Source organism: Pantherophis guttatus, chromosome 5, assembly GCF_059756535.1.
Source record: "Pantherophis guttatus breed Tessera chromosome 5, ASM5975653v1, whole genome shotgun sequence".
Lineage (NCBI taxonomy): Eukaryota > Metazoa > Chordata > Lepidosauria > Squamata > Colubridae > Pantherophis > Pantherophis guttatus.
The window spans coordinates 24,579,490-24,592,516 of NC_142067.1; the positions used below are offsets into that span (position 1 = coordinate 24,579,490).

The 13,027-nt window shown below is 38.4% G+C and overlaps 1 protein-coding gene across 1 annotated transcript; it reads left to right on the plus strand.

Annotated features, from left to right (window-relative positions):
* Window positions 1-232: 232 nt before the first annotated feature.
* Window positions 233-12,515, plus strand: POMP (proteasome maturation protein). Its single transcript, XM_034410818.2, has 6 exons — window positions 233-545; window positions 4,634-4,731; window positions 7,086-7,146; window positions 9,014-9,115; window positions 11,007-11,100; window positions 12,024-12,515. The coding sequence occupies exons 1-6, from the start codon at window positions 543-545 to the stop codon at window positions 12,089-12,091; spliced, it is 426 nt and encodes a 141-aa protein (XP_034266709.1). The 5' UTR covers window positions 233-542; the 3' UTR covers window positions 12,092-12,515.
* Window positions 12,516-13,027: the final 512 nt, after the last annotated feature.

Here is a 13,027-nt window from a genome sequence, read left to right on the forward strand (position 1 = left end):
ACGAATAATAGATGGCCAGTAGTTCTCATAACTATTATAAAACCAAGCATTTAATAGCCGTCTTAGAAGAGTTCAAGAAACGTTGACTGATTGTGCTTGGGTCGCCTATATTTTGCACGCCGTAACATTAAAAAAATAAATAAGATAATGCAACTCTTTTTCCTCCCCACTTTTATTTTGACCTCCCTGTGAGAAAATATCCCAGCAGGACTGTCAGAAATAGAAACCAGCTAATAATAACCAATAATTTGTGAAGTCGAGACGCTTAACCCTCCCACTCCGTCAACAAAGGGAGAAGAATAAACGCAGCACAGTACGCTAGAAAACAATTTTCTCTCCGCAAACGGCCGCCTCCTATTGGCGGGTAGAGGAGCTTTCCAAGCCCCGCCCCCTCCCGCGCGCCGAGCTCATTTCTCAACCGTACTTTCTTCTCCCGTCGCGCGAGAATTTCGTACACGTCGGGGCGGGCGTATTTGACGTCACCGCACGCTCTCGTCACCTGGAGCCCGCGGAAGGAAGTAGCCGCCGGTGACTGTGCAAAGATGGTGAGAGGGTCGTCGCGGGGTTGAAGGGAGGCGAAGAACGCGCGGTGGGGGGTGGCTGGGTGGCTGGGCGAAAGGGGGTGGGGGGACACGAAGCGCGGAGAAAGGGAGATGTGGGAAGTTCCGCCGCGATGAGCCGAGGAGCGTTGCTCTCGCGTGCTGTGGAGCGATTGCCGGACAGAACCGGGATTTTAGGCAGTGTGTGTGTGTGTGTGTGTGTGTGTGGCTAATGCAGAGGTCTTCAAACTTGGGCGCTTTAAGACTTGTGGACTTCAACTCCCAGAATTCTCCAGCCAGCATAGCTATAGAGCAGGGATGGGCAATTATGGCCCGTTTACGACTTGTGGACTTTATTTCCCAGAATTCCTGTGCCAGCATGTTTATCTCAGGAATTCTGGGAAATGAAGTCCACAAGTCGTAAAGGGGCCATAATTGCCCATCCCTGCTCTATAGCATAGCATAGCATAGCTGGCTGGAGAATTCTGGGACTTGAAGTCCACAAGTCTTAAAGCGCCCAAGTTTGAAGACCTCTGGGCTAATGTGTGGTTAATGTTCAATGCTGGCTTATCCCTGGCTTCCCCGACGGGGTTCTGCATTATCAGAAGGAGGCCTGGTGGTATCTTGGTTCTGAGAGTCCAGATGGGCGGCTACATTGTCAGGTGGATTTCCCCCCCCCCCCAATTTTGTGGATTCTGCATCTCTTTCCTTTATTAACTAGCAAGAAAGTCTAGATTTCTGCAGGATATTGGTGGGTAAAGGATCACGATTTAATATTTTATTTATTTCAGCAATTTATTCAGGCTTTAGGCGCGGTTCGGGGTGGCTGGTAATGGCATTACTACGTATTCACATTTAAAGATTTATAAGGGATGTTTCGCTTTTTAATTTGTTGCTATACTGGTGCAACTGCAGCCGAATAACAACAACTTTATTGTCATTATATGTGTATACACAGTATACCCATACAACGAAATTCACTTAACACCCAAAGACCAGGTCCAACACACATAACAATCCTTCCTTTTAATGCTTCCTTTAAAAAAAAAGGGGGGGGGGGCTGTGTTACTTGTCAGTTTGCTTTTCTTCTATACTGCTTTAGGGAAGCTGATCTTTTGTCAAAAAATTTGACATGTTTTGAGTTTGACAAAAATTTTACATGGACTTCACCATGTAATAATTCACTAATTGGATTAAGACAGTAGATTTGGTTGCAGGCTTTACATCTAAGCCTGCTTTCCATTTCAAATGCATTCTGTAGCCCAGAAATATGACTGCATGCATGCTTGAAAAACCACCGATGGAAAAATGATAATCCTACAAAAATATTAAACTAAGATTGGGAAAACCCAAGTTCAAGTAGACACTCATCTTTGGAAGTTCATGTTACTTTAGGTCAGCCATTCTATTTCAGCTCACTTTACCTCACAGATTATGGCTATGGGATAAAATTAGAAGAGGGAATGTTTGGTGCTGGAGAAAAGGCTGGATATGAATTAGAAAATAACATCTGTATGCAAATATTGGTTCTTCTGACTTCGTTAATCCTGCTGAATCAGTCTAAAAGAAAAAAAATATTTTATGTTGACTGATACAGGGGGACGTATAACAAGTTCCATTATTTGCAATGGCTATAAGAAAGATACAAAAGCATATGTTGACAAATAGTGTTGTTAGTATTAGAGGGGATGTATTGAACTAAAGTGGATATTTGTAATTTTACATGGATTTTGCTAAAAAGCATGGTTTCAAATAAATGTAAACACCACAATTAAGAAATAGTATCTTATGCGCAAATATTAAAACTATGGTGGCAAGATCCAACACATAAACACTTAAAGTATTTATGGGGAAAAAATAAATACTGGTACAATCATCACATGGAATGGACAACTAAACATAAAAATGAAATGAATACTTGATTTAAAAAAAAAAGTCTAGCAATGGCTAGAAATTGTGGAGATGATTGATTTCTAAGCAGCCATGTATAAAAAGACATTTTACTTATTAAATATGGTAGCATCACTCTTAGTGTTAATGGAAATGCAGCTTTTGAACAATGGCAACCATTCACTTTGCCCTGGGACCAGACCCTTCTTGGTTACTTTTGCTGGATCGCTGACTGCTGGCAAGATTTTTGCAGGATTTACTTTGCAAATATTTCACTTCCACAGGGAAGCAATAGCACATTAGTTTCAGTGTCATTGTTGGAAGGATTTCCTGCAGTTCAGCCTCTTATTTACTTAATCTATCCAGTTTCGGGCCTTGTGCTTTAATAAGTCCGCTCATTTTAAATTTATACACTCTAAATATTTGTAAAATAGAGGTGTGTGTTTGGGCAAAGGAAATGCCTGGAGATTCATGTCAGGATTATGTGGTGCAATAACCCATGCAGACTGGTTGAAAGAGACACAAATGTGCAGTTAAAATAAACAAGAGAAGCTGATGGTGGGAAAGGAAACAAGTGTTGCTAATACTTGTGGGAATCTTGGCTTCATAGTAATAGCATCAGCTTGTGTCTCAGTTCATAAATTAGTCTGTTCTATATTCCATGACTGCTTGTCATATGGTCTTAATTTTATTTCATTGTATTGTTTATAGTGAACAACTACTTAGAATTATGTACAACCTTTTGGGAATATTTAATATATTTTAGTGGGGGGGGGGCTGTCACTAAATAGGTAAAGCATTGGGGAGTCTTGTTCTTTAGCTTGATCACAGACCTTATTTCTACAATTTATGGTAAGTGTTTTCCCTCTTTATATACTTTGCTCGTTTTATAATGGATTTTTGTTGTAAATAAACAATTTTCCATATCCCTGATTTTTCAACTCCCCCTCTCTTTCTTTCTCTTTCCCTCCTCCCTCTCCGTTGTTTACTATATCAGATAGATATAGTACTTGGCTGCTAGAAGTACAAATATAATTTTTCTCGCTAAAACATTTTAGTAACTAACCCAAATTTATGGTTTCTGTACTCCTTTCATCTTCCTAGAAGTGAGAATGTTTAGAGATACTTTAAACGTAGAAAGAATTGTTGCCATTTGGCAAGTCCCTTGGTCAACTTTCTTTGATTTTTACAGTTTGATAGAAGTATGTTTACTCAGATTGCAGGAACAAAGGTTTAAATTGTATTGTTGTATGGAGTACTATGTTTGCTGTGTTGAGTTGACCAAGTATATATATGGATAAAAATATAAAAATGTTTCTGTATTGTTTTATAAAAAGATTTTAGTAATTCCAATAAGCCTTGTCACATATTAATTGTTATAGAAATTGTAGTCTCAAGAACTGTTTAAGAACAGGCTTCATACCAAAGTAATTGATTTAGCAAGTCAGAGAACAGCTAGTTATGTGATGAGTTGCACTGGGTGTAAATTAATTATCAAAGCATCTAATATAAACTATTAAGTCCAAACAATTTATAAAGTAAGCTTTAACTTCATTTGCTACTTTGACAGGACAGAATAGATCAAAACTGTTAGAGCATTAGTGATACAGCCCAGATTTACTACAAGATAATATGCTTCTGTGTTAAAAGTGTAGTAAACAGGAAAAAAATGATTTAAAAATGTTTTGCATTAACCCTAACTCTGAATGCTGTCATCTATAAGTAGTCCTCCACTTGTGACCACAGTTGGCCCCAAAATTTCTGGTACTAAGTGACACAGTTAAGAATTTTGCCCCATTTTATGATCTTTCTTGCCACAGGTGTTAAGGAAATCACTGCAGTTAAGTTAGTAATATGGTTGTTAAGTGAAATTGGCTTTCTCGTTGAATTTGCTTGTCGGAAGTTTGCAAAAGGTGATCTCATGACCCGGGATAATGCAACAGTCATAAATATGAACCAGTTTCCAAGCATCCAAATTTTGATCACATGACCCTAGGGGATGCTGCAAAGGTGGTAAGTGTGAAAAATGGTCATATCACTTTCTTCAGTGCCATTGTAATATTGAATGGTCGCTAAATGAATGGTTGCAAGTCAAGGACTACCTGTATTTAACAAGCAATTATTGTAAAGTTTGAAGTCTCAGTTGCACAGAATTTAAATGAACAATGTTGCCTGTCTACAATAATAGCTTTCTTCTGTTTAAGAATACCAGAGGGCTTGGATCTCAGCTGAAGGACTGCATTTCAGTGCCTGATTTTTCAGCTAGTGGAACATTTGAAAGTCATGATGTGATACACAGAGGGTAAGTACCAGAGGTTTATAGAAATATTAGGGTGACTTTCCTGTGTAATCAGATCAAATCATAATGATCAAATGCTTCTGCCTGACCTTTGTGTATTTTTGTGAAAAATAGTGTGGAAAATAGTTTATTTCCAAGTTCTAGTCAATTTCTAGACTAGCATCTTATTTGGGGGCTGATCTTTGCTTGTAATAAACTGAAATTTAAATCTATTTGGATATGCCAGATCTTCAGTCATTTAGTATAACTATAACTTCTACTCCTTAATAGACATGTTCAAGATCAAGTTAGCAAACCACCTTTAACTTTCAAAGGAATGGAGTCCATTTGTCACTTGTGGCTGGATATTTCCCTTTTCCAAATATCACTTTACCTTATTCTTACAGTAAAATATTTAATAACTTTTAGAATTTAAATCCAGTTATCCAGTTCTAATAAATAAATGCTTAATATATAGATTATTTCTACAGAATTATAGCCCTAAGACATTCCCCAGAATGCTTCCAACTTTAGGTAATGGAACCAATTCATTTTCTTGAATCAGGTGAAAAGTTCTTTTTATTAGTAGTAGGTAGTTGCCATTTCCCAGCTTGATGTCTGGAATAAGGGGTCTGTGCAAGTGTGTGTAGTTCTACATGCTGGAAATGAGCGAGACTTCTCCTGTGAATGAAGATTTTGAAGCTGACCCCTTTGGTTACCAGACTGGTAACAAAAAGATTTGTATGACTCTACAAATATAAATCTCATTTTGTCTTACTAGTTCTGTAGCACTGTCTCTTTGGAATTCTTTTATCTATGAGTAACCAAATCATTGTCGAAAATATGTAGCTGCAAAGGGTTGATACCAATTTAATGGTAAAATAAGTAAAATAAGACTAGGCTACTGAATATTTGGAGTCACACACCATGCTAAGATATATTTTATAAAATAACATTGGCTGGGTTCATATAGTACTGCAACTGCATGTCACACAGAACTCTGGAGTGGTCAGCCTAGTTTTCACGAATATTATCTACTCGTCTCATTTTTCTCTCACGATAGATACACCATAGTGCTAACAGAATATCCTGATAACTGATAGAGAGGGTCAGTTAAGAGTAAGCAAAATAAGGCTGAAATCTTAAATGTTATCAGTCATGGGGAAAAAAAAATACCTTCAGTCGTGTCCGTATAGTTTTCTTGGCAAGGTTTTCAGAACTGGCTTGCCTTTGCCAGCTTCCTAGGGCTGAGAGAAAGTGAGTAGCTCAAAGTCACCCAGATGTCTTTGTGCTTAAGATGGGACAAGAACCTATTGTCTCCTGGTTTCTAACCTGATGCCTTAACCACTACACCAAACTAGTTGGTTAAGGGAAAAAATTCCCATCAGCTTGATGTCTGAGCCTTGGTAGTACAGTGGTCTAAAGCACCCTGTTATTAAGACCAGCTGCCTGCAATTACTGCAGGTTCGAATCTCGCCAGGCTAAGGTTGACTCAGCCTACCCTCCTTTCTAAGGTAGGTAAATTGAGGACCCAGTTGTGGGGGCAATAAGCTGACTTTGTATAAAGTATACAAAAGTATGAAGGCTATTGCTTAGCGCATTGTAAGCCACCCTGAGTCTCCGGAGAAGGGCGGCATATAAATCAAATAAAAAAAAAAAAAGCCAAGTGGTGCTTGACGTATAAGTAGAATTGGGACCAGAATTTCTGTTGCTAAGCATTGTTGTTAAATGGTTGTTAAGCAAGTTGTGCCCGATTTTACAACCTTTTTTTGCCACAGTTAAAGGAAATCAGTGAAGTTGTTAAATGAATCATATGATTGTTAAGCAAATCCAGCCTCCTCTATTGACTTTGTTGGAAGCTGGCAAAGAACAGTTGTAAATGGCAATCAAATGACCCTGGGACATTGCAACCATCATAAATACCTGCCAGTTGCCAAGCACCCATATTTTGCTCATGTGACCATGGAGATGCTGCGATGGTTGTAAGTGTGAGAACACCTCATAAGTCACTTCTTTTTGCTAAACAAATGGTTTTAAATCAAGGATTACCTGTATACAAGAACTATTTATCTCACAGTTGATACAATTCAAGGCCACTGGTAAATTCCTGGAATACAATTAAAATGTTTTCAGTAGTATATAAATGTGCTAAGGGAGATATACTATATAGTGAACATTACAGTGGTAAAAATGAAAAAAAAATTATTAAAATAATTGTTGTTTCTGTCAGATTTTCAGGCTTTTAGAATTCAAAGTCTGTATTTGGAATGGCTTCTAAAGTTGGTGAAGGAAACCAAGACTGACATGTATATTTGCCTTCATTCACAAGACTTTGACATAAGATTTTATGTGGTATCTTTGTTTACTTGTGTTTGTAGCTTTCCACATGTGAAGAGTGAACTTTTTCCTGTTCATCCTTTGGAACTTTCCGAGAAGAACGTAAGTAGAAGGGAATATTATAGATAGGTATAGATGTAGTTATAGATATGAAAAACCTGTCCATAGCAAAATGTATTTCTCGGGTGCCTGAACTAAAGCTGAGACGTTCTAAACAACCAATAATTTACAGAATAGATACTTTTGAATAATTAGTACAAGCTGCAAAAATGGTAGCAGAGTACAAGAACACCTTGGTAGGGTTCTTTATGAGTGAAGTTGAAAATTCCATTGGAACATAAAATTCCTGTTGTCAATCATATCACCTTAGAGAAGACTAAATGGATAATAAAACACTCCAGAGTATAAGACACACCTTAGTTTTGGGGGAGGAAAATAAGGGGGAAAAAAGTTCCGCCTCTGCCTACCAACATCCATCGGTATTCATCTGGCTAGCGTCCTTAGCAAACAGCCTGGTCAGCTTCAGCACATTAGCCTGATTCGAGCAGCTGATTGGTGGATGAATCAGACTCCAGGAATATCCCCAGTCAGCTGTTCCCGGGGTGAACTTTAGCAACAGGTTCGCTGATTGTGAGCACGTGCCTCATTGGGGCAGATATGCAGCTTCAAAAATGCAGCTGATCATTGCAGGGCGTTCTAGTGAGTACAGCTGGGGAAGCACGGAACCGGTCCGACAAGGCAGCAGCATCCGAAAGCTCCATTTGAGAGGCTGCCTTTGCAAAGAGGAGCTCTTTTGCAAACAGAGCTTTTGGAGGCTGCAAAGGTGACCTCTTTTGGAGGCTGTTTGAGAGGCTCTCTGAGAGGACGTGCTGAGGCCGAAGGGTGGGGGCCGGCGGGTAGGCGGGGCTACATTCGGTGTATATGACGCACCCAAATTTTCACCCTCTTTTAGGGGTGAAAAAAGTGTGTCTTATACTCCGAAAAATACGGTAAGTCTGAAGCTTTATGTGATAGAAATTTATCTATAATTATATAATATACTCCAATTTGTACAAATTTGATGAAATAGACTAGTAAGATAAATTGCCCAGATTCTTATAAAACTTGGGCAAAGTCATCTCTTTTCCCTTCTCAAAATAGTCAAAGTTAAGAGGGCAATGCCAAATATATTGGTGGTGGGTGATTTGTGTAGGATTTGGATCATTCATCTGTTCATTACATGCGGTTCACATGAATTCAGTTGGTGTAAAACAGCAAAGCTGTATGTTAATGGAAAGGAATGTTTTGTTCTGACCTAGCCCCCAAACACGACAAACCCTTTGATGTGAACTCAAAAGATTCCTTTGTTAGGAATGCCAGCAGCCCCAGCAAAAAGTTTATCTCACAGCCTAAAAAGTCCATCCAGCCGGAAGATGAATAGTTGTCTGCCACACCTATTCATCTCCGCCTCTTGCCTTTTATCCCCAGAGCTAGGGTAGGGCCTTGTTAGCAGCCATGGCTCTTCCTTCCCCAGGATCGGCCCATGGCTTTCCACTGCTCTCCCCTTCTCTGCCTTCTGTGCAGCCATGAGTCAGGCACTGGACCCAGCTGTTCCTCTTCTTCTTCATCAACCACCTCCAGGGGCCTGTTGACACTCCATCTGAGGGCTGACGGACGGCTCAAGCTCCACCTCTCCCTCTCCCTCTCTGAAGCTCTATTCCTGCTTCCCCCTCAGAGCTCCCAAGTTGCCCTGATGCTGATCCTGACTCCCATGCCTCCTTCTCCTCTGATTCAGCTGCTGGAGGGGCCGGCGGCCAATAGGCGACAACATGCCTATTGAACTTTCTTATTCTGGACAGGAGATTTTCTTTTTCTGTACAGTGAGAAAAAAGTGAATATTAGCAGTCTCTATGTGCATAGTTTTTACTAAGTTAATTCACATCTGACTGCCTAGAATGTAAAATAATGTTTTTACCATTTCTTTTGGTAGTTTTCCTTAACTCAAGATAAAATGAATTTTTCGACTCTGAGAAATATTCAAGGACTACATGCGCCATTAAAGTTGCAAATGGAATTCAAAGCAGTGAAACAGGTATGCTTATTTTCAACAAAATAATTCTCCAGATTATAGTTTTTTTTATAAAAATTTAAAACACAAATTAAAATTTACAGAATTAAAATTGCTACTAATTATTATCTATCCCAGTTTGAAAAAATGTTGAACAATTAATAGCATGACACCAAATTAAAACGGGAGAAAGGCATAAAGCAAAAAACTTTATTTATTTAAGTTAGCTATTAACAGGGCGACTTATACTTAACCAGAGTAACTTGCAAACTGGTATTTTTGGATTCCCCAAATAATGGGCAAAAATGTTCATGTTCAAAAATGTTCAAATGTTAATTGGGCAAAAAAGTTAATTTTGGTAGGATTGTATATGAACTTGTTTTGCTCTATCCAGAACCTCAGGGTACTTGTTTAGGGCTTCCATAGTACAGATGGTCCTTGACTTAAGTTTGGTCACTTAGTGACCATTCAAAGTTATGGCAGCCCCACTCTTCCCAAAAAATTATGACCAAGTTCTGATGGCTACAGTTCCCCACAGCCACATGCCTGCAGTTAGAGTGCTTGGCAACTAGCTCATTTTGTGACTGATTGCAGTGTTCCAGTCACATGACTGCAATTTGAAGAGCTATGGTGGCCCAGTGGTTAGAATGCAGTACTGCAGGCTACTTCTGCTGACTGTCAGCTGCCAGCAGTTTGGCAGTTTGATTCTCACTGACTCAAGGTTGACTCAGCCTTCCATCCTTCCAACGTCGATAAAATGAGGACCCAGATTGTTGGGGGCAATATGCTAACTCTGTAAACCGCTTAGAGGGGGCTGTAATACTACTGTAAAGCGGTATATAAGTCTAAGTGCTATTGCTGTTTACAATGGTTTTTGCTATTTTTGTGATTGGTTTCTAGCAAAACACCCATTGGAATACATAAATTACCTTAATAATTGTGGTGGTAACAACCACCACAAAAAAAGAAATCAAATCAGGTCCAGTAATGTAGATGCCATCATGGCTGTCATGATTTATAATGGAAAATATGGCTCTGTTATGTAAGTTGAGCACCTATAAGTTTGGCATGGCCCAAGATGATGATTTATAATTGTGGGACTGTATACTTGAGCATCCATAGTATAAATTAGATTTAGTTGAACTTCATATCTCATTTCTATATTCTTTTAATTTATTATTTCTTAGTCCTTCTCTGAGTTTTGCCTAACTTTGCTTTATCCAAAAGGGAATGGGTAGCTACATATGTGTTTTGTCAGGATTATTAACTGAATATAAATTAGTGCTCTGGATTTATTTGGAATAAATCTCAGTATCTGCACTGAAATTTACTTTTTGATAAGTACACACAGAATTGTGTGAGGCTTCTAAAGGAAGCTTTGCTTACCCCTTGCAGAGCCATTTTTTCAAATTTTTTAGAGAACCCTACTAGGCATTACATGTTGCCTAGGGGAATTACCCCTTCATAGAATTTGCCATTTTATGATATTAAGTATAATGTAAAATAGTGTTAATTAACACTGATACCTCTATTGCCTGAAAAGTTGTGTGTCTTCCCTCCAGCCCCTTTAGTAATTTATTTTTCAAATGGAAGAATCACAGACAAAAAGTAATGTGAGGCCAGGACAGAAATATTATTTTGAAGAACAATTATTTCTTCTTGCTGACATCTCAGAAGAAGAGGGGAGATACTGTTTAACTGCAGTATTCCTGTACGGTGGCAAAATGGTAAAGTTCATATTTTTAGAATGTATTTTTTCAGTATATTTCATGCTACATTTACATCCTGCTTCAAACATTAAATAGGTGGAATACAAAAAGTACAGCCTGAGTGAGCAACTTGATACTGTTTCACTTGTTCCTTTAATATATCTCATTAGTAAATATGGATGACTAACTTGTAAAATCTTTTGTAGATCCAGCGCCTGCCTTTCCTCCACAGCTCTAATCTGGCACTGGATATTTTAAAAGGCAATGATGACTCCATTGGTTTTGAAGATATTTTTGGCGGTAAGGATCTTTCTGAAGTTTGGACAAGTTTTAAGTTCTAGGGAGACAAGACTGAACTTGGTCATATTCCCATGTTGGCATAGTTACATGCATGGCTGTACATTGCTGAGGGCTAGTAATAGAAACAACCTAAGGATATACTTATTGTCCCCTGCCCTTGGGCTTCTTAAACATTTTAATAGGCATCTACAGATAGTCCTCAACTTATGATCACAATTGAGCCCAACGTTTCTGTTGTTCAGTGAGACATTTGTTAAGTGAATTTTGCCCCATTTTACGACCTTTCTTGCCACAGTTGTTAAGTGAATCACTGCAGTTGATAAGTTAGTAGCCTGGTTGTTAAGTGAATCTGGCTTCCCCATTGATTTTGCTTGTCAAAAGGTTGCAAAAGGTGATCATGTGATCCTGGGACACAGCAACAGTCATAAATATGAACCAGTGGCCAAACATGAGTTTTGATCACATGATCATGGGGATGCTGCAAAGTTCGTAACTGTAGAACAGTTATGTCACTTTTTTCAGTGCTGTTGTAACTTTGAATGGTCACTAAATGAACTGTTCTAAGTTGAGTTTACTATATTGTAGTTGTTTACTATGTTGTAGTAGTTTACTATCAGGAAATGCTGGATCAGAATAGGTCTTCAGTCCAATCTATCAGAATTCCTTTTCATATGTGAAACCATCCATTTAGACATTTTGTAGAGTCTGCAGGGAAGAGAGGAAATATTTGTGTGGGATGTAAACACTGTAAGAAATTATTTGCTATATAACAAAGAAATACTAGATTTTATTCAGGCCTGAATAAAATTAAATTTGCTCAATATGGATTAAATGAAGAAAAGTGTAATGCATAAGTGACCCGTTTTCTGCCAAACATGCCTTCAATTGTCTTAAATTAACATTTTACTAAATCTCTTTTCCAGATCCTGCACAAAGTGAACTAATGGCAGAGCCTCATATGATGGTTGAACATAAACTTGGTTTATTATAATACTTACACATTACAGCTTTTTCTGTTCATCAGAACATTCCTACCTGTGTCTGTGAGGATTGAAATAAACTATATTAAATGAAAGTAAAACAATACTTGTTTTGATACGCAGTTTCTCAGCAACTCAGTGAAAAAAGCACAATAAATGTTACAAACATCCTGTTCTGTTTACTGCCAAACGTCTTATGAATTGGATTTTTAAAAAAGGAGATATGACTATATCCAACATTATAGTGGCTCATATTTATAGTTAGAGAAGGCCACACATCTAAATATAATCAGAAACAGGAAAATATGAAACTGCTTGGATTAGAAAATCTTTGCGGAAGAATTTTTTGCAATTTTAAAGCAAGAGATTTGCTGTTAATTTTTCTTTGCTCCTGATGGTTGATGTCTTTTAAACAATAAACATTTTCAATAAGCATTGGGACTTTTTCTGAGTGTTCAATAGCATCTTCAAAATTGTTCACCCCAAGCAGGACTTGTTTTTGTTAGGAGACTGTTGCATGTAATGCTAGCCTGTTTGTCACTAATGCCATTTTAAGACAGAAGCTGAATCTGGTGATAACCAATCATAAGAGCAGGTTGTTGTTGTTAATTGTGAAGTTGTGTCTGACCCATCGTGACCCCATGGACAATACTCCTCCAGGCCCTTCTGTCCTTTACCATCCTCTGGAGTTCATTTAAGATCACGCCTACTGCTTCAGTGACTCCATCCAGCCACCTCATTCTCTGTTGTCCCCTTCTTCTTTTGCCCTCAATCTTTCCCAGCATTAGGTTCTTCTCTAGTGAGCCCTTCTTTCTCATTAGGTGGCCAAAGTATTTGAGTTTCATCTTATATGCAGAGCACATCATGAGAAAGGCGGGGCTAGATGAATCAAAAGTTAGAATTAAGATTGCTGGGAGAAATATCAACAACCTCAGATATGCAGATGA

Bases quoted from the DNA above. Each gene is read 5' to 3' on its own strand.
- POMP (XM_034410818.2), top strand. The intron at 4,732-7,085 runs GTAAGTACCAGA...TTGTGTTTGTAG, and splicing joins CATGATGTGATACACAGAGG to CTTTCCACATGTGAAGAGTG. The intron at 11,101-12,023 runs GTAAGGATCTTT...TCTCTTTTCCAG, and splicing joins TTTTGAAGATATTTTTGGCG to ATCCTGCACAAAGTGAACTA.